At 37.0% G+C, this 18,583-nt stretch overlaps 1 protein-coding gene across 7 annotated transcripts in view; it reads right to left on the bottom strand.

Moving 5' to 3' along the window:
• DCAF6 (DDB1 and CUL4 associated factor 6) overlaps nt 1-18,583 on the bottom strand; it is a 78,005-nt gene that overhangs the window by 40,024 nt on the left and 19,398 nt on the right. For all 7 annotated transcript variants that reach the window (XM_069025454.1, XM_069025443.1, XM_069025470.1 and 4 more), the window contains 8 exons: nt 15,390-15,482; nt 12,723-12,908; nt 9,025-9,138; nt 7,815-7,950; nt 5,775-5,989; nt 3,884-3,977; nt 2,424-2,543; nt 1,950-2,195 (listed from right to left, as the gene is read on the bottom strand). In XM_069025454.1, coding sequence (XP_068881555.1) covers nt 1,950-2,195; nt 2,424-2,543; nt 3,884-3,977; nt 5,775-5,989; nt 7,815-7,950; nt 9,025-9,138; nt 12,723-12,908; nt 15,390-15,482 — 1,204 coding nt within the window. The remainder of the gene's footprint in view (nt 1-1,949; nt 2,196-2,423; nt 2,544-3,883; nt 3,978-5,774; nt 5,990-7,814; nt 7,951-9,024; nt 9,139-12,722; nt 12,909-15,389; nt 15,483-18,583) is intronic.

Below are 18,583 nucleotides of genomic sequence, written 5' to 3'. Positions count from 1 at the left end.
TTACTGTAACTCCAGTGTCTCATTTGCACTGCTTCTGAAACAGGATTATTAGGTGTGCAAACACCTTGTACTAATGAATTTATGCCTGCAGGAGTCCTGTAGACGATTTTAAGCTGCAAATCTGACACCCTGCTTAGGTTTAGTCAAAGAATCTATCAAATATTATACAACAAATTAGAAAGTATCTCCTGTCTGTCAACCAACCATCACTACCCCTTCCAAAACTAAATATATTCTCAAGTCCAAAGTAAAACTGGGAAAAAGGAAATGCTCTTAGAGAAGAGCTGGATTAAGAAATAACAACTTCAGCTTCATGCTAGCAGAATAAATTTTTGCTTAGAAATTCAAGCAGATTCAGAGAAAAGATTTTTCTGGTCAGCACAGATTCCTTAAAATGCAGGCTAGAAAATGCATCACAATTCCGGAAATGCTCGCTGGTGCATTATCTTTACGAAACCCACAATGTTTCAATGACATAGCTTGAAGCAATTATTTTCAATACTCTTCTGGCCACTCTAAGTTCCAGAGTAAACCATATACTTTTAAAAATAAATAAATAGATCAAAGGGAACCTTTGGTGATGGTACATGTGTTCTTTGATGGCTATCCCTCTGGATCAAAGTTAGTGGCAGCTAAATCAGGTTGCACTGAATTAGAGTAGACCCTTTAATCATCTTCTTGTGTGTATTGGGAAAAAACTTGAGATTGCAGCAAGCTGACACCAATACTAATAAAAAACATAGGTGACTAAAAGCCTCTGATACTAAATAAACTTAGCATTTTCTAAATTTCCTGTGCGTATTGCCATTTTTCTGCTCACTGATTATTATCTCTAAATAAGTATCAAACTAATTGAAAGGTTTAAAAAGCAAAAATTATATGTTTCATGAATTTCAACTTATGTCTTCATCTTCCCTGTCTTTCAGATACCAGGTGCCTCATAATTTCTCACCCATCCCAGTGATTTTGGCTGCAGCAGCCACAGCACACTCTCTCCCGGGAAATCCCCATCCCTCCTGTACTCCAGAATACCAAATTTAAGGCCTGAAGATGCTATCACTCACCTTTCCAAAGACAGAGAGCTTGATTTTTTTACAACAGAATCTATATAAGACAAAAGGTCTAAACCTGATGTCTTTCAGGTCACATTGGTCTTTCCACTATAACTGTGAGGCCTAGAAACTCACTTTAAAAAAATAAACTCTTGTGCAAATATTCCACTCTAAAGGCTGTGGCATTGAGATGAAAAGGTCAAGTCAAAGCATAAGGTGCTCTGTAATTACCCAAATTAGTTTCTGACATTCTGACAGCAGAATATACTTCCTTCTTTTACCCCAAGAAGGATGCGAGTCTGTATTAAATACTGATTCGTTTCTTCAAGATATACAAATTTAAATATCAATACATGGTATAATTTATTAACCAATAATGGAATGTCATGCCAGGTGAGCCTTGTCTATCCAAATACTTTTGAGAAGCTAAAACCCAACACTGCTGACTCTGAAATGCTGAGGATGGAGGTTCCTCCTGAAGGAGACATCCCCTACCTCCCCTGATTGTAACAGGCACATGTTCTGCTATTCATTGCCCTGATGCTGCTACAGCCAAATCCCCGTGGAAGAGGGCAAAATGTTGCTACACTCCATGAAGACAACAGTAAGTTTAGAAAAAAAATAAGCAAAAAATGTTTATTTCTACTTCAAAAGACCATACTGGTGATCCCCTTGGAAATTTCTTTTTCAGACAAAGGTACAGAGTTGATGGTTTCACTGTTTCTTTAAATCACACCTGCAACCACTTGGTAACTGTAAAACTTAAGTCTCGTTAAGGATGTGCAGGGAAGAAAGCAGATGGAGATCAATTACCCAAAATATCCTAAAAGAGAATTGTTTCTTATTGAAATTGTTTCTTATTTTTCATAAACAATGACAAGATGGATTTCTTCTCACCAGACTGATGCAGCACAGGCTGAGTTGAGGCCCCTAAAGAAGGCCTTTGTTCGTTATCAGGAGAGGACAGTAATGAAGTTGAAGGGGGACTTTCTGTTGAAGATGATGTTGAAGGAGCTTGAGCTGACATGGTAGAAGAGGAAGATGATGGAAGCTGTTCAGAACCATCTACTTCCATTGCAGTTTCTGATTCTCTACTAGATGCCATGTTATTAGTAGCAGGAGCATCTGTCCGATTAGTTCCACCTTTGATTAAAAATAAAACAAAAAAGCGAGAAAAAGAGCTCAAAAGTAAACTTACTCTGCCTCTAAAGATCCCCTTCCACTACCATTCCTACAGCAAATAAATGTGCTCAGTTCTCCAGTGCACTAAAATTTTGTCTATGCCTAGGAAAGGCTGATATTCAAAGCCTGCACATCCACTACAAACACAATTTCTGGTTTAATCTGTATTGTTGAAAAGAAGGGAGTCACCTCTGGACCGTGATCTTCCTCGTCCTCGATTGCTCTGTGCAACTTCACTGGCTTCTTCAAACCACCTTGACAGCATGTCTGACATCCTCTGCATCAGAGAGACATTGGGACTCTGCTCCCCTGTAGAACAAGTAATGCTGAAGTTTTATCTACAAGTTTACCAAAGAGTACCTTTCACCCTCATTTCTTCCAGGAATGGAGACCACCCCTCACCCCCTTCTCCCACAGGAAACAGCTCCCTTCCACCTGATCCCAATGCTCCTGTCTATCCTCAATTCCACACTACACGTCTCTGACCCTCTGCTGGCATCCCTCATTCCCCTCCCATACCTCAAGCAGAGGAGCTCTGACCTTAAAACACAAAAAATGGAATTGCAACAGCCAAAGAAAACAGCCAAAAGGTGGTTAATGATGCCATAGGAAATATTATCAGTAGGTTCAAAAAAAGGATTACAGAAGTTCACAGGCAATAGAACTACATGCAGATTGTAGAGGAACAGATGGGATAATACCCTCCAGTGTTTCTAATCCAGTAATTCCAAATACTGGAGGAGCAACAAAGAGAGACTAAGGTAAGAGGACAGGCTCATGTTCTCTCCCTAAACAGCATCTCCTACTGCCTGTGTCAAGTACAGAATCCTAGACAGTTCTATTCTAGTTTGGGGAAGCAGGAAAATGAGAACACCAGCACAGAAAATCTGGAAAGGGAAACTGTAGGCAGAAAAGTGAGGAAGATTTAAGGGAACTAGAATCAAATACTTGGAACCCCACAGCTTGTCAGATTTAAACAGAAACACATTATTAGATGAAAATTAAGATGAGTGACAAAAAATGCTCTGCCCTGCTTTGGTATCCCATTTTTTGATACCTAAGCATAGCTTTGAAAATGCTTTATTTACTAAAATCTCAAGCAACTGAGTAATATATTATAAACATGAAAATATAAGCATAAAAATTAGTCAACTTATGTGACTAAATGACATTATAAAAATGAAAAGTATAATATTAGAATCCTATTGCTCTGAATTCCAGTCCCCTAATGTAACTATTAAAGAGCATTTCATTTGTAATTGTGATTGCATGTGAGGTGTGACTACAAAAAAAAAGAAATAAGTGCTTGTGTTAGTCCCTAAGCAATGACAACGAAAAAAGCTCTCCTTTACTTACATCAGCCTAACTGAAGCAATATAATTGTTCTGGTAAGAATATTTTCAATTTTAAAAGTCATTGTACAAAATGTACAAAATTGTACATTGTACAAAAATAGCAGTTCTGTGTTAAACTCTAAGAAAACCATCTTAAGGCTTGGCTCATCGTTAAAACAAGAACAATCTGAAGGAAAAATTTTGGGAATACTTCAGTAAAACCGGAAAATAAAACCAAATCAAACCAATACAGAAAAACCCAACAAAATGCAGCAGCAAGGACAACAACCTCCCTCCAAGTGCAAATGCTTTTACCATCTCTCTCTCTCTCACTCTCAGGCCTTGCTCTTGGCCCAGTATCTGACCAATCCCCTCTGAGCCGCAGACGTTTAACAGGAGGCTGACGTAACTGGGGGAGAGAAAAAGAGAAAAAAGCATCACACAGCTATTTATGTTCTACAGTAGAGGATTCTAAGTCTAAATATAAATCTCAATTTTCTTAAGTCACCCAAATTCATATCTGTCACCAAAAAACAGAATGTCAGCCTTATGTTCAAATCAACCATGAATAAGCACAACACTTATCAACAAAATGCACGAGTTTAAGCTTCAACAGCCTAAACTAAATGACTCCCAGAATTAATGCAGCTTTTATTTTAAACTACCTTTATTATGTTAATTGACACTTTCTGTAGTGACCAATAATTATTAAGGATTTCTTGACTTCATCCTGAATTCTGCAGAAATATCCACCTGTTCACATTAAAAACTATATGGGAGCTTCAGTTTGATGAAATGTGGACTTGCAATTAAGCAAAAGTTAAGAACAATCAGACATTAAAAAAAAGAGGAAATTTTATGCAAATAAACTACAGTTTCTTTTTTAACCTATTTTCTTTTTCTTTTTTATAACACTTCTTTTGCAGCAGGAAGTATAAAGCAATCACTAAATAGGTGGTGTTACTTTCAGCAACTTCAAGAGAAACAGGGAGTGCTCTGCTCATTTAGAAAGGCAGATCAGAGTTTGAAATCAAGTGTATTGGCTGGATATTTCTGGCCTTAACAACAACAACAAAAAAGAAGCCAAACAAAAAAAAACAACCAAAAACTTGTGCTGACAATTTTAAACTAAATGCAAAGGCCCTGTGGTACAAGCATATTAAACTTTTAACTTTCATGACTCTACCAGGAGATTTAGGAAGAAGTCTTTACATTTTTTCTACTCTATACAGCTTTAAGCAAGGCTGAAATAAAAATACCAAAGCAACAATGTTTTTAGGGATAACAACAAGGACAAAGAGTAAGCATTTAAAAGCAAAATCATGCTGTATTGCTGACTAAGAAAACACATCACATAAAATGTGTTGGAAAATGTATAAAAATGGCTCCAAACAGATTCTAAGAAAAAGAAGGAAGGAAACATCAACATCACACTTCTCACAGCAAAGAGGAAAGATAAATCATCATCATCATTGCATTGAACCTGCAGGTGAGGACAGCAGGATGCTGACAACTCGTCGTGACCTCCCTTGTGGCCTCAGACTAAAGATAAGGAACTCGAGATACAGAGTTTGTGAAAGGGTGAGCAAAACACCAGAAAAAAAAGCAGTGGATGGTTGGAGGAGTGCAGGGAGAGACAGAAACAACTTCACTGTAGTTAAAGGCACTTTTTAATACTGATCAGAAAATTAAGACTGGAAGGGTCAGCACCATTTTAAGTGAGCTGATAATAAACAGCTGCTTGAGTTTTGAAAATTTTAATACTGCTCAGTAACAGTGGCTCACCTCCTTGATCTAAACATCTCGTACTCCCTCATATCTGCCATGAAATGACAATTTTACCAAGGAGTGTTAATATTTGATTTCAAGGAATATGCTTCTGATGGCATGAAAAATAACAGAACATACACCTCAGTTACAGGAGTGACCTGCCACCCTTGCTGGTGTTATAACCCAAAATTCAGGCAGATGCCTTCTCATCTCTAAGAGATGAGAAAACCAGAGTGACAAAATACTGTAAATAAGTACATACCTAAGTAAGTACGTATTAAAAATACACCATTTTTGTGACAATCTACTTATCACACCTCAGTCTATGACCAGCCACATTATTTTGAGATTAAAGGGAAACACAACTGATGGTATTTCTTGTGCTCTGCAAGTTAAAAAACATAAAACATGAAAGGAGGGCATTTTAATCACTTGCCTCTTCCCTTCTCTCTTCAGCAGAAGGGACTTTAAGTTCTCGTGCTGTGTCATCCTTGGGATCAAACAAGTAAATGTAATCTGAGGAGTAGCTCACAAGGATCTCTTGGCCATCTTCACTGTAACACAGGGATGTTACCCTGCAGGATTTGTTGTTGAGATGAGGAGGGACAAAACGTGCCACCATTCCAACAGTGCCCCTGCCAGCATAATTCCCTTTATTAAAAAAATAAATAAATAAAAGTGTGAGGGGAGAGAGGAGGAAGAAAAAAATTACACATTTACTGTTGCAAATTTTCAACAGCTTCAATAAACCCCTTATTTAGCATCCAACAAAAGATAACCAGGGAAAAGCTACATATCCTGTAGTTTCTGCAATAATTTTGATCTGGAGAATGACATATCAGATTTTACAGTCTTTATTATTTTTGTTTACAAATGCTATGCACATTACAAAAAATAAAAGATGAAAACACACACACAAACATATAAATGTCTCACGTACCCACCACATGGTGTTATATGGATGCTGTCAAATGCAGTAGAAATGGAAATTTTGGAACCAAAAAACACAAAACAATAATGCAAATCTGTATCTACACACAAATTAGCAAGGAACTCAGTACATGAAACTTCAGAAACTTAGGGAATAGACCTCTTTTCTACCTAATTTAAAAAAAAAAACCCTAATTTTTCTTCCAAGACATAATAATATTGTCACTTTGAAACTGAAGACCTATACACTACATTGGACTTACCATGCCTTCCCAATCACTCACCTCCAATCCAAACACTAAAACAATCTTAAATTCTAGAATTACAAGTTTGTGGGCAGATAAAAGGTACCTATAAGAAGCTCTAACACTGAAAAAAACAGACTCTTCCAAAACCTCCTAATTTGACATATAACTGTTTCCTACATGGCAGAAATGATTAAATGAAAATCAAGTTTGCTCACTGGACACAGTATACTTGACCTCTTAAAAAAACCAAAAAACAGAAACTCCACACAAACCCAAACATGCAACAGAACACTACATCAATATTTTTTTTTAAATCAGTCTTCAGAATCTTGATTTTTCTCTCATTTGCTCTCCAGGCCAAATTCACCTTATTCTTGTACTGTACAATACTAGAGCACACACAGAGGACATTTCTGTCAGCCCCCAGAATCTGTTCCCAGGCACTTCTCACAGAATTTTGCTGACCAGTGTGATGAAAGGGAGAGCTCCTACAGAATGTTAGCCTGATGAGAGGGATATTTTTATGTTTAGTGATCTTTCCTGTTCCCTTTCTCCTCTACCACAATCATCAACAGGAAAAATGCTGCCCAAAATGACAGATTTTCTGCCACTGGTTATTGACACTGGTTCTGACACTGGTTATTGAATGTCACATCTGTATTATTAATTCCTATGTGTCCAAACAAACACTGAGCATACATTATAACCAAGAGCTAAGTTAGAATGATATAACACATTTTTGTGCACCTGAATTTTTAAAATAAAATCCTTAGGTAAGCATCTGAAGCATGCCAGCTTTCACCTGAGGAATTTGCAGCTTTTCAGTGAAATTGTGTTAGATACAGCAATAACTGCTGCAAAGGCAAGCACAGTGCAGGATATTATGGAGTTCATAAGATCTCCTCATATAAGAAGTATCAAGTTCCAGCATAACAGAGTACAAGACAAGAACTTAATTAAAATACAGGTGGACCACTGGAGGCTGCAATCTCCAGCTTTTTGGAATCCTGGAATCACACGTTTCAAGACAAAATAAGAGACATTACGAAAGGTCTTTTTCTGCATTCAGTACACAATGCATTCTAAGATGCATGAAGAGATTAGGTTTACTTCCTTGAAGATTTCTGCATTAGCAAATATTAGAGTGAAATGACTCTATTATCACAAACCATAGTTCCCAGAGAAGAAAGCTACACTTCTGCAGTGTTAACTTGAGTCATTCACCATCTATTTTGAAAATAACCTGAATTTGGCACTGCCAATGGGTAGAAATGCTCACTGCAGAGTGCGGCTCCTACCTGTTGCCCTTGTGCCAAGCATTCTCCTGTCATAGATCCTCACTGAGCTGTCAGAGCAGCCCACAGCCAGATAGTAGGGGATGGGTGGACAGATAGCAACAGAGGTGGCAGCACGACGACAGTTTATTAAAATATCCTGCAACACACAAAAATGCAGCACTGAAATAACAGCTCTGAACATTTGAAGTATAATTCTTTTTCTTTGTTTTGTCTTGGTTTTTTGTTTGTTTCAGGACACTAAGGCCCCTCCCTTAGTCAAGGAGATTTTGAGAAAACAGGTCTGGCCCTGTGAAGATTGATCATAAATGTGTTATCAGAAAAGCCACTGCACAGAAGGAAAACTATCAGAGAAACAAAACTGGCACCAGAACAGCTAAAAAAGAAACCAAACCAAAACAAAAACACAGGAACAACATTTAAAAATATATAAGCTAAAAATTACAGATTTATAAACTACCTTGCACCTTGGATTTTCTTATGGAAATACAGTAACTGTGGAGGGAGAAAAGTACTAAATATGCAGAAACATATTAATTTTAATTTATTAATTAACAAATTAATTAAAGGATCAGAGTAGGTTCCATCTACAGGCAGATAACTGGATAGAGGGGAAAAAATGAAAGAAACCCCTAGAACTGGTAAATGTGTACAAGGCTGAACAAAATTAATCAAGACTAGCAATACATACTTTGAGAGTTTTGTTCCAATTCAGTATTAAAATTGTTTCTAAACTTCAAACACAGTGGACAGCACCACCACCTTACCTTCTGGGGTCATACCAGCGATATAATTTATTACCAAATCTTTTCTTACAGAGGGACAAAGGATGCTCAAGAACACAAGGCTGCAGATGATTCTCAAGGCTTATTTTTTGCCTCCAGTTTTGCACTCTACATTATTCGTGTAAACCAGACTAAGAGATTCAATTTCAACAGAAAAATCTTTTTTACCATATCTGAAGCCTCACACTAAAGCTTATAAAATAAGAGAGATATTAAAATTAAAGAAGAAAAATAAAAAAAGACTCCCCAAACTTTTACTGTTTCTTGGGAAAAATGTCATCTCGATCAACAACCCAAAAATCTATTATTTCTAAAAGTTTTACCAGAACTCATATCCTGTGTTTGTGTCATGCACAGCTCTACATTCAGGATATCTTTATCAAAAGATTGTTTTTAAAGTCATCTTTATTAAAAGGTTTCATTCTTACATCTTTACAATCTTCCTTTGTGCAACTTGTTTTGATGCGAGTATCGAACCATCTCACGGTGCCATCCTCACCACAAGAAAGGAAAGTGTAGGGATCATTTGGTACTGTCATAATCTGCTCCAAACAAAGAAAAAATAAGATTATTAATACCTCCAGAAATAGCACTAATTTAAAAGTAAAAGCATCAATATTTTGAGCAGCACTAGGACAATTAGGAGTCAAGTCAAGCTTTTCAGTGAAGTAATAAGAAAAATTGAAAAACTGATGACGCTTCTTCATTTTCAAGAAAAGGTTTGAACTGTTGAACTCAAAGGAAACTTTTAAATGTCAAAGATTAAATATCCACAGGTCAAGGCTTACAGTTGTTTCTGTTATCTTTTAATACACAACATTCATTTACTGCAATCACTTTTCAGATAACTTATCAGTTTGCTGCAGTAATTCCACAAAAGCTCAGTTTACTCTCTATCAGGTAATAGGAGACAATTACAAACAAAATCCTCAGAAGTCTGAATGCCTTGAAAATACTAAATGGCTTTTAATCCTATTGGGCCACCCCTTTACTTTCTAGGTAGTCCCCTGCAGCAAGTCTGCATTAAAGGCTGTTACCAACCTACCTCCTCACTGCAATTTTTTTTGAGAGCACCATATTGAACCATTTTCCTAAGCTCAGCCCTTCTCCACCTAGGGATGACTGATGGAGTCTCACATGAATGGCTTCACTCAAAGCCTCCTCAAGACAAAATAAAAAAGCAAGTGACCATAATGTTAAATATGACCTGAATTCCACAGGTCAATGAATACACAGGAAATGCCAGGTTTTTTACACTCTGTCTCTTAAAACAGAAAACAGAGAATATTGTGGCAGTATTTTTCTTTTCCTACACTCCTGCTACTATTTCAGTAGGGATTTATAAAGCAACAAAAATGGTTAATAGTGTTATACATTCATTGCACACAGAGCATCACTGATTCTTTAACACTTTTAATGTAATGATTTATCCCCCCCCCCACTTCCCAAAACTCTTAATAAAAGTAACCTATGGATATCTGCAAATCTCTCTACCTGAAGTGGGGTTAGTAAGGTAACAGCTGAAGGATTCAGCCTGTCCTGTAATGCTCAGCACAATAACTGAAACAATGCTTGCTGTGCCAAATAAGAAGTTTAATTTGCAGAACAAAGCCAAGGTTTGGATACCAGTAGAACAATAAACTTCTGAGCTATGACCACTATTCCTCAATATATCAGTGTAACATACTGAAAAGGCTGATTTTCACTACACATTTCATTCAAATTAACTTTATTTGCGTAGTTATAAAAACCAGCAATTGTCCTTCAATCCACTAAATTCTTCCAGCATTTAGCAGAGCTTTCAGTGAAAACATTTTGCTCCAACAATGTTGCTGAATGTGGCAAGCTCTTATTTCTAGTAGCTGTACTTTATTTCTGTTCACACTGATGCTATTTCACCCTATACATGTAATATAAGCTGCAGATGGCAACTTTTATGCTTGGTGCTTTTGGTGCTTACAAACATCCTAAGTACTTTATAAGCACTAAACCAGAGAAATGGAGAAGTGCAAGCTCCAATAATTGAGTCAATATTACTAAATTTAAGTTCAACAAGTACACATTATAGATATAAAATTGGTTTTTTACTAACTAAAAACTTGTTTGCTACTTAACTTTAAAAGTGTATAGCTATATGATCATTTTACTATACTTAAAACAGGAAAGTAAGAGGTGTCCATAAAAGTACAATGTCTGAAATGCAATTCACATGAACGGCAATAAAGAAAAGCATTTGGCTGAGTAAAAACAAACTTGTCATGGCCTTGTACAAACAATAAACTCTTCAGAAACATGTCTCAAGAACTTCTCCCTCTACTTATTCTATTCTCACTCAAAACTAAAAACAATTGTACAATTATCTCACAGTTTACATCAATTGAGACCAATTTCCACATTCTTCTGCTTCATGTTTTTGCAACATCTTGAACTGGCACAAACTCCAAGAACTGTATGAATTCAAACCACATTCAAATTTAGAATTGGTACCTCAGGGGTAGCTTTTAGCTTTTGTTATTTAGAAAACCCAGTGAGTCAAAGTTCTATATTTAACATGACGATGTGGTTACATACAGCTGGGCAGTAACATCACAATATTTGGAAATTCTCTCCCCACTCCAGGAACCTCTCAACGACAAAGATGGGTTATGTCAGAAGCTGAAGCTGTGTCTCAGCCATTTGCTTAAACCCCCTGCTATTTGCTCTATTATATTTTAAGGGTGTTATGCCACAAAACCCATGAATTTTATGTTCAAATATCGGGTTTAAGACACAGCAACAGCATTTCTTTCCTTCATAAAAAGTATCTCCCAAAATGTACTATAAACACATCTTTTTGTAGAGAGCTCAAATTTAGATCTGTTAAACCTCAGTGCAAAACAGGATAAGAAAAATAACTTCAAAGAGACAGAGTTGTTACAACAGTCAATGTCATATAGAGGTCTTGATATTCCTTCCATTAACTGTGTTTAAAAGCAGCATAAACAACCAAAACTGTATCACACTCCTGTCATTCAAAACAACAATAACGCCCTCTCAACATTATTGCTGAATAAAAATCATCCTAAATAAGACCATTTTGACTGTGCAATATAGCAGGCAAATGTAACTGGTGTAATTACAGCCATAACACTTTTACTATGTGAACAAAAATTAGCTCCGGCAGTACTTAAGCCACTTCCTTTTCTCACACACTCCAGTTCTTTTTATGAGAAGTTTTTAAAGATTTTGTTCACTTAAAATGCAAAGAAAGATATCTAAAAGGTTGCTATGAAATCTGAGCTGAATAGTAAAAAAAGCAATGGATTGGGGGTTTTTTTCCTGTGTGTGTACTGTGTTGGTGTTAAAAAACCCCAACAAATAAACAGTGAAAGAAACAGGAGTATTTATAGCCTAAGAAAAAAATTGCAGTATTTTTTCTATTTTAAGCACAGTAAGTTTTGCAAGCAGCAGCTTTTGCTGCCATTTAAAAGAAACAGCTAGAACAACAAATCTTATTATCTTCCAGACTTTAGTAAGACTTTGCTTCCTCACTTGCCTGATTTGTATGAACAAAACTTCCAAGGGAGGACTGAAAACACTGTTGCTAAATTTACACCTAAAGAGTTAACTAGAATACACAATAGAAAAATTATCTACAACTGTAAACACATTTTTCAGATTAAGTTGCTCACACATGCTGAAATAAGCATTTCTTAGAATTATTTGAATTGTGAAAAAGGCATGAAACTGCTGAAAAGTTTGGGAAGGGGGGAGAGGCAGGGGGAAAAGAATAAAAATAAAAATGCAAAACAGCCACTGCCCCCACCCCCAACCTATGTCAGGAAGAAATTCACAGTACAATTTAAATCTGTTTTGCTCTGCAGAACATTCATTCAGTGAAGGTGAATTAATATTTGCAAAATGGTCTTAACAGCACCACTTTTTGGAAAGTTCTCAATTTCACTTGGACAGCACATTTCTCTGTTCAAGCCTGCTTCAGGAGGGAAAAAAAAACCTATGACAGAAGAAAAGTTCTGTAATTCTCACTGAAAAAAAGTTTTCAGCAGTCTGGTTAAAATCTTGGGCAACAACACAACAAAATATGTATTTTACCCATCTCAAAAATAAGATGTATTTTGTGAGGTACCTCGTAGGTAGTCCCATAGTGGCAGGTGTACTGGCACTGCCTGTTGGTCTCTGCATCCTGTTCAACATTCGTGTAGAAAATGACTCCGTCTCCAGAACAAGAAACAATCTGTTTGTCATTGGTGCATGGTAAGAACTTTGCACTGAAAATATTGGCCCTGTGTCCTGAGCGAATTGTTGTGAGAACCTAAAGAACAAAGAAAAAGGGAGACTGCATCAGGTCAATGTTTTCCAAGCAAATAAAGAATGGGAAAATAACTCAGACTGTGAAATAGAGCCTATGCACAGGCTGCCAGCGACCTACAGCTCAATACAACAGAACAGAGAAGCTGCCTTTACACCAAATTTCTTTTAAGAAGGAAGTGGTTCTACAAGAGAGAATTGCTCAGGCACTTGCACGAAGTAGTCTGCAAAATACAAGGGCTGGAATGCAGTTGCCACCTTTTGTTTTTGCAATGCTGGTTACACATCACATCAGGTTTCTCCAAGTGAAACATTAGTCAGAGTGATGGTGCAGCCACCCACCATGTCAGTGAGGAGAGACTTAGAAGATCTGGATTATTTTAAGGCAAGAAGAACAAGGCACTGTAATCCAAGCCAACTTTATAGACTTTAAAAATTGATGTTACTCTTAAATTCACTCTGGAAAGGAGAACTGAAGTTTATAAGGAAGGATGTTTTGGAACTAGCCAAAAATAAATAAACATTTAAGAACTTGATTACAGGGCAATAAACCAAGACTTGACTTAGTCTCTCATTCATCTCCAGTAAAGCAGAGAAACATATGATTTACTTCACCATCACAGCTGATTTTGAAGACCTTGTGGTGACCCTTTATCCTTCCTCACATACTTAATTAGTCTACCAAAACTGAAAAAACCTGCACATGCTTTCCAAGTGAAAATTATATTCTTATTTCCCCCATCTGCAGCACTTAAACCTGCATTTTCACCACTTCCGTTAGACAAAAAATACCAAGTTGTTTAAAGTGTTATTTCACACCTTTAAATAATTCCCACTAAAAAAGTTAAACAGTGTATCTGCATATTCTGAAAGGTACAAAATATTGATGGCTGAAGTCTATTTCTGCTACTCTACCTAGCTCATAACAGAAAATATGGTGGTAAGGGTATTGGGTAAGATGACAGAATTACAGCACAGTTCTGATACAAATTTTCTCCCTTTTCCTGTATTGATTTTCTTACTCAAGCCAGAGAAAATAAGCTAACACAATTGTAACACTCATAAAAAAATCACATTTCTAGTACCTTTCAGGAATAACACTGATTATTGAGTCTTCTTGCTGGTACCTGCTATTTTATAATTGCATTTGCATGTACTGGAGGAAAAATAATTTAAAAATCATCTTCTGCTCTGCTGTTACAAAAAATAAATAACTCAGATAACTAAAAAAAAAAAAAAGAAAACAAGACACCCCCCATATTTCTCATTAGGCTTAAGTAAAGGAGTAGTACATGACGGGGGGGGAAACTGTCCCATGAAAGCATAAAGCTAAAATTGCAGCACCTTTTAAAATATTGCAAAATTTTAATGTAAAACTGATAATAAGCAACTATCCCGCAGTGGGATATTCAAATGAACTCTGCCCAATAAATAACATTGAACATCCTTTATTTGCATGAAAAATTCTTACTCTGCATGTCTCTCCACCAACACTCACTTTGGAATATATCCATCATCTACTTCACAGCTGTCTTGGATACCTCTTTTCCAGCAGAACTCCCAGTCCCAGAGAAACCCTATCTAGTGATACTGATACGAACTTTGTCAGTAATTGAAAGGAAGAGACAAAATTTGGAAGCTATGGCTTATTTGGAGAGGTGAGCAAAAGGGCCTTACCTATAGGTACAGGCAACACTCCGAATCACTACCATTTCCCAGCACAACCCTTCAGGAAAGCCAAGTATTGCTTTCTACTCAAACTCTCTTCCACCATACCAACCACACATTTTGTTTCTCCCACACATTTAATTTTTGAGCATGTCTGCAGGGTTTAATTGTCAGCCTCTGAAAGGACACAGTTGAGAGTATCTGTTCTACCAAACTAACAGCAGCTCCTTCAAGAGAAAAGTGTGGGACAGTGCCACTACCTGACAGATGCCAGCTAGCACTATTGGGAGTCTTTCAGCTGCGTTGTAACCCTTATTTCAATACAAATTATTCTCCATCCACCTGCAGGCACACACAAGGCAATGTAATTTTACACTGGAGTGAACTATATTAATCAAGATTGGCACCCCAACAACGTTACACAGAAAGACAACTCAGTACATTACACAGAGCAAAAGCTAATACAATATTTTAAAACTGAAGTGAGAGGAAGATAGTTTATCTGACTACAAGATTTCACAAGAATTACTGAATCTTATTGCTGGTTCTGACACTAATCTGTGGTGAGACCACGTTCCCTTTGTGCCTAGCCATGTACCGTAAAATGGGATAATACCAATGTCACAAAGGATTAGAACGCTAAGGTTTTAAAGCACTGTGAAGCTTTATTCCCATTTATAAACACTAGGAAGTGCATATTATCTTTGCCACATAATAATTAATAACTGAAAACTGATATATTGAAAAATATCTTTAGCAAGTTGAAAAATAATAACTTGCATCCTATTTGAAAATTAGCAGCCAGAAACAAACCTACCTTTCTGCTGTAGGGATTACTAATTACCAGGTTGGTGTCATCTGAACCAGATAAGATATATTCTCCTGTATCATTCCAGCAAATTGTATTCACCTGCATGAATAAAAAAAAAAATTGTTTAGACTTACATTAATTCAATTCTCACCATATTAAAACATCAATACTCATCCAACAGTACAGAAATAGGAGTTAACAAATTCAACTGAAATGATGTAATTTCTAAGCAGCTAGCATAAAAAAAAAATTGTGTTTTTAAAACAAATTGATAAGGGAATCACCTGCTTCACCTATGGCATCTCAATTACTCCCTCTGCTCCTCAAGAGTTCATCAGGTAAATTAAGCTTCCCACAGTAGCCACAATTTTACACATTCGGGTGCTTTAATGTACCAAATCTACTCCACAGAGACTTCTCTGAATTTGAATGGGAGGGCATCACAGTGCTCCCGTTATTGTATCGTCACCATATCCAAATTCTGACCATCCATTGCTTTGCACACTTTTCAGTGACCACACCTTCTCAGGGCAAAGCACTGCAGAATCCATCCCAGATCCCTTTTGAAAAGTGTGAGTACGCTGGGAAAGAAGAATCCTACAGTGAGGTACAGAATTGTATTGGGAGAGCTTTACAATACATTTCCTTATCAATTCTCCTTTTCACAAGACTGTGCTTAACAATGTGTCAGTGAAACAAAGCTGTGAAAGCACTCAAAGTCCAGGAAGCTCAAAAAGTATCCTCCAAGCACCAGCTCATGCACAAGCACCAAAGACTGCATGCAAGACCATCATTTCAAGTAAGCCTCTAAAGTACCTTCAAGTGTCAAACTGCAGCCATCACCATTTTCTGCTGGCTAGATTCTGTTGGCAGAACAGCTGCCTTAGTGTGATGTATCAGAGTGGACTACAGAATTGGTAAAAAACCCACTTTGGTCTAAATGATTTTCTTATGCCTTTTATTTTTTTTAATTCAAATGTTTCACTCTGAGCCCCCCACAAACATAAATAATTTTTGTTTAAAATAAATGTACCCATTCTAGTTACTGTTTAAATGGCAAGTTTAGTTGGGGTTAGTTGCAAAATCAGTTGGCAGTTTCAGGTGCATCACAGGGACATTACCACCTTGATATTCTCAGGTGGAGGAACTTGAGGAGAGATCATGGTGTTAAACAAACATGCCTATGCCAGGATTAGCTCAGTGCTCAGCAGCAGATATTGCTAGGATTTATCAGGAAATGCACAGAAGAGCAGGGTATACATCCATGCATGGCAATCCCACGTCTTCCACGCTATGCAGTTTGGGCTTGTATCCCACTCCCGTATTCTCCATTTCTATTATTGCCCATTTGGAAAGAGAAACTATGACAAGGAATTACTGGGGTATCTATTACATATAGATATCTAAAACTTTTTATTGCAAGAAGCAAATAATTTCTACTGCTCTAGGGAAGGGATATGATAGAAGCTTATGAAAACATGAGTGACATGGAAAAAGTAAGAAATAATTTTCCGTGGATCTTCACAGTACAGGAAATGGAAGGCCTTAAATGAAACCATCAGACGACACACAGCTTTTTAATGAAACTGGAAATCATTGTTGTGGAACACCCTAAATACCAGAAGTGGAAGAATATACATATTCATCAAAGAAAAATGGTCAGAAAGAAAGGTGCAGCTTCCACCTCCATCTGCCCATTGAAGTGTGATGTGTTCTCCAGAACAGCTATCAAATAGAGCCTGCTTGCCCTGCCTCAACTTCCTTCAAAAATACGTGCTGGCCACTCTCAGGGCCAAGTTATCGGGCTCACTGAGCTTTGGTATGACCTTGCATGGCTACTCTTATGATTTTATAACTCTGGCTGTCAATCACCGAGAACCACAATTTCAGTTAGCCCCCAGAACCATCTATCATTGAAATAATCTGTCCTGACAATGGCTGTACTCTAAAATGTTGTCAAACATTGCACAGTACTACAGCAAGGGCAAACACTCAACCCAACAATGTTTATTTTCATCTACATTTCCTCTCAGGCAGAAAAATGTTATTATCATTGCCCTAAAGAAACCAAAATGCTAATGTAAGAATACAGGAATAGAAACAAAAACAAAACACTGAAAAAACAAGGAAGCAACAGAAAAATTTAAAGTCATGATGTGAGAAATAGGAGTTAGCACAAATATTAAACAAATGGAGGGGGTGGATGTGTATATTTATGTACAAGCCGAAAATCTGATGGACAGCAAAACAGAGAAAACATTGAAGATGCAAAGGGGAAACAAGATTATCAAAATTGCTGCACCACAAGCCTACACAAGACATCAATCATTCTCCTCCCAAATTCCAATTTCATTGCAACAATTGCCTCAGTTGAGCAATTTCAATACACCCTACCCAGACCAAAGTTGGTTCAAAAAAACCTGACGTAAGATGACATTAACAAGTGTGTACTAGAGGTCTGTAACTAAACAGGCTTCTTAGTCTGTACCCAATCACCTTCTCAACATGACTGACAATAAATAAATAGAAAAGTAACAAAGTCTTCCAGTCAAATAAGCTTGTTTTGGGTTTTTTTCAGAGACTTTCCAGTCAACACACAGAGTATTTGGTACAACCTAGACCAACACTGAATAACCCCAATAAATTTGCATATGGATCACTAAAAGCAGATGCTCAACAAAACCAGAATAAAAAAAATAGTTCTCGTCTCATTCCAAGGAAGCAAACTTGCTATTAAAATATAATGTAAAATGAGGACTGGCAAGAAAACTGGTTTTTATTTTGAAAAAGCTACAGATTTGTACTACCAGCACTGCTACTCAACACCCAAGTAAAAGCATAATGTAACAGTTCCTACACGGAGGGTTTGGAAATCTTGGGAAAGGTGTTGGAGCCAAAAGAAAGGATACATCAAACACAAATGACAGACAATTACTAACAAGGTAAGAAAAGTCAAAGGGTGTGTAATTAGCTTTTTTCTATTAAGTACTCCACACTATTAATTGTATCTAATTTTATTTGTCACTCATCTAGCCTTGGAAGGAGGCAGCAGGCACTTTTGATTCATTAGTCCATTAGTCAGATAGTAAATTTATATCTCTGTTTTCCTCAAAGACAATGCAGGAGGCAGTGCAGCCAGTCCTTAAAAACTGAAAAAGCAAACTCCTTGCTTCTATGCAAAGTGACAGCAGAATCAACTC

Source organism: Aphelocoma coerulescens, chromosome 1, assembly GCF_041296385.1.
Source record: "Aphelocoma coerulescens isolate FSJ_1873_10779 chromosome 1, UR_Acoe_1.0, whole genome shotgun sequence".
NCBI classification, from domain to species: domain Eukaryota; kingdom Metazoa; phylum Chordata; class Aves; order Passeriformes; family Corvidae; genus Aphelocoma; species Aphelocoma coerulescens.
Note: the sequence above shows the minus strand (reverse complement) of the source record. Positions and strands in the feature narration are given on the sequence as shown.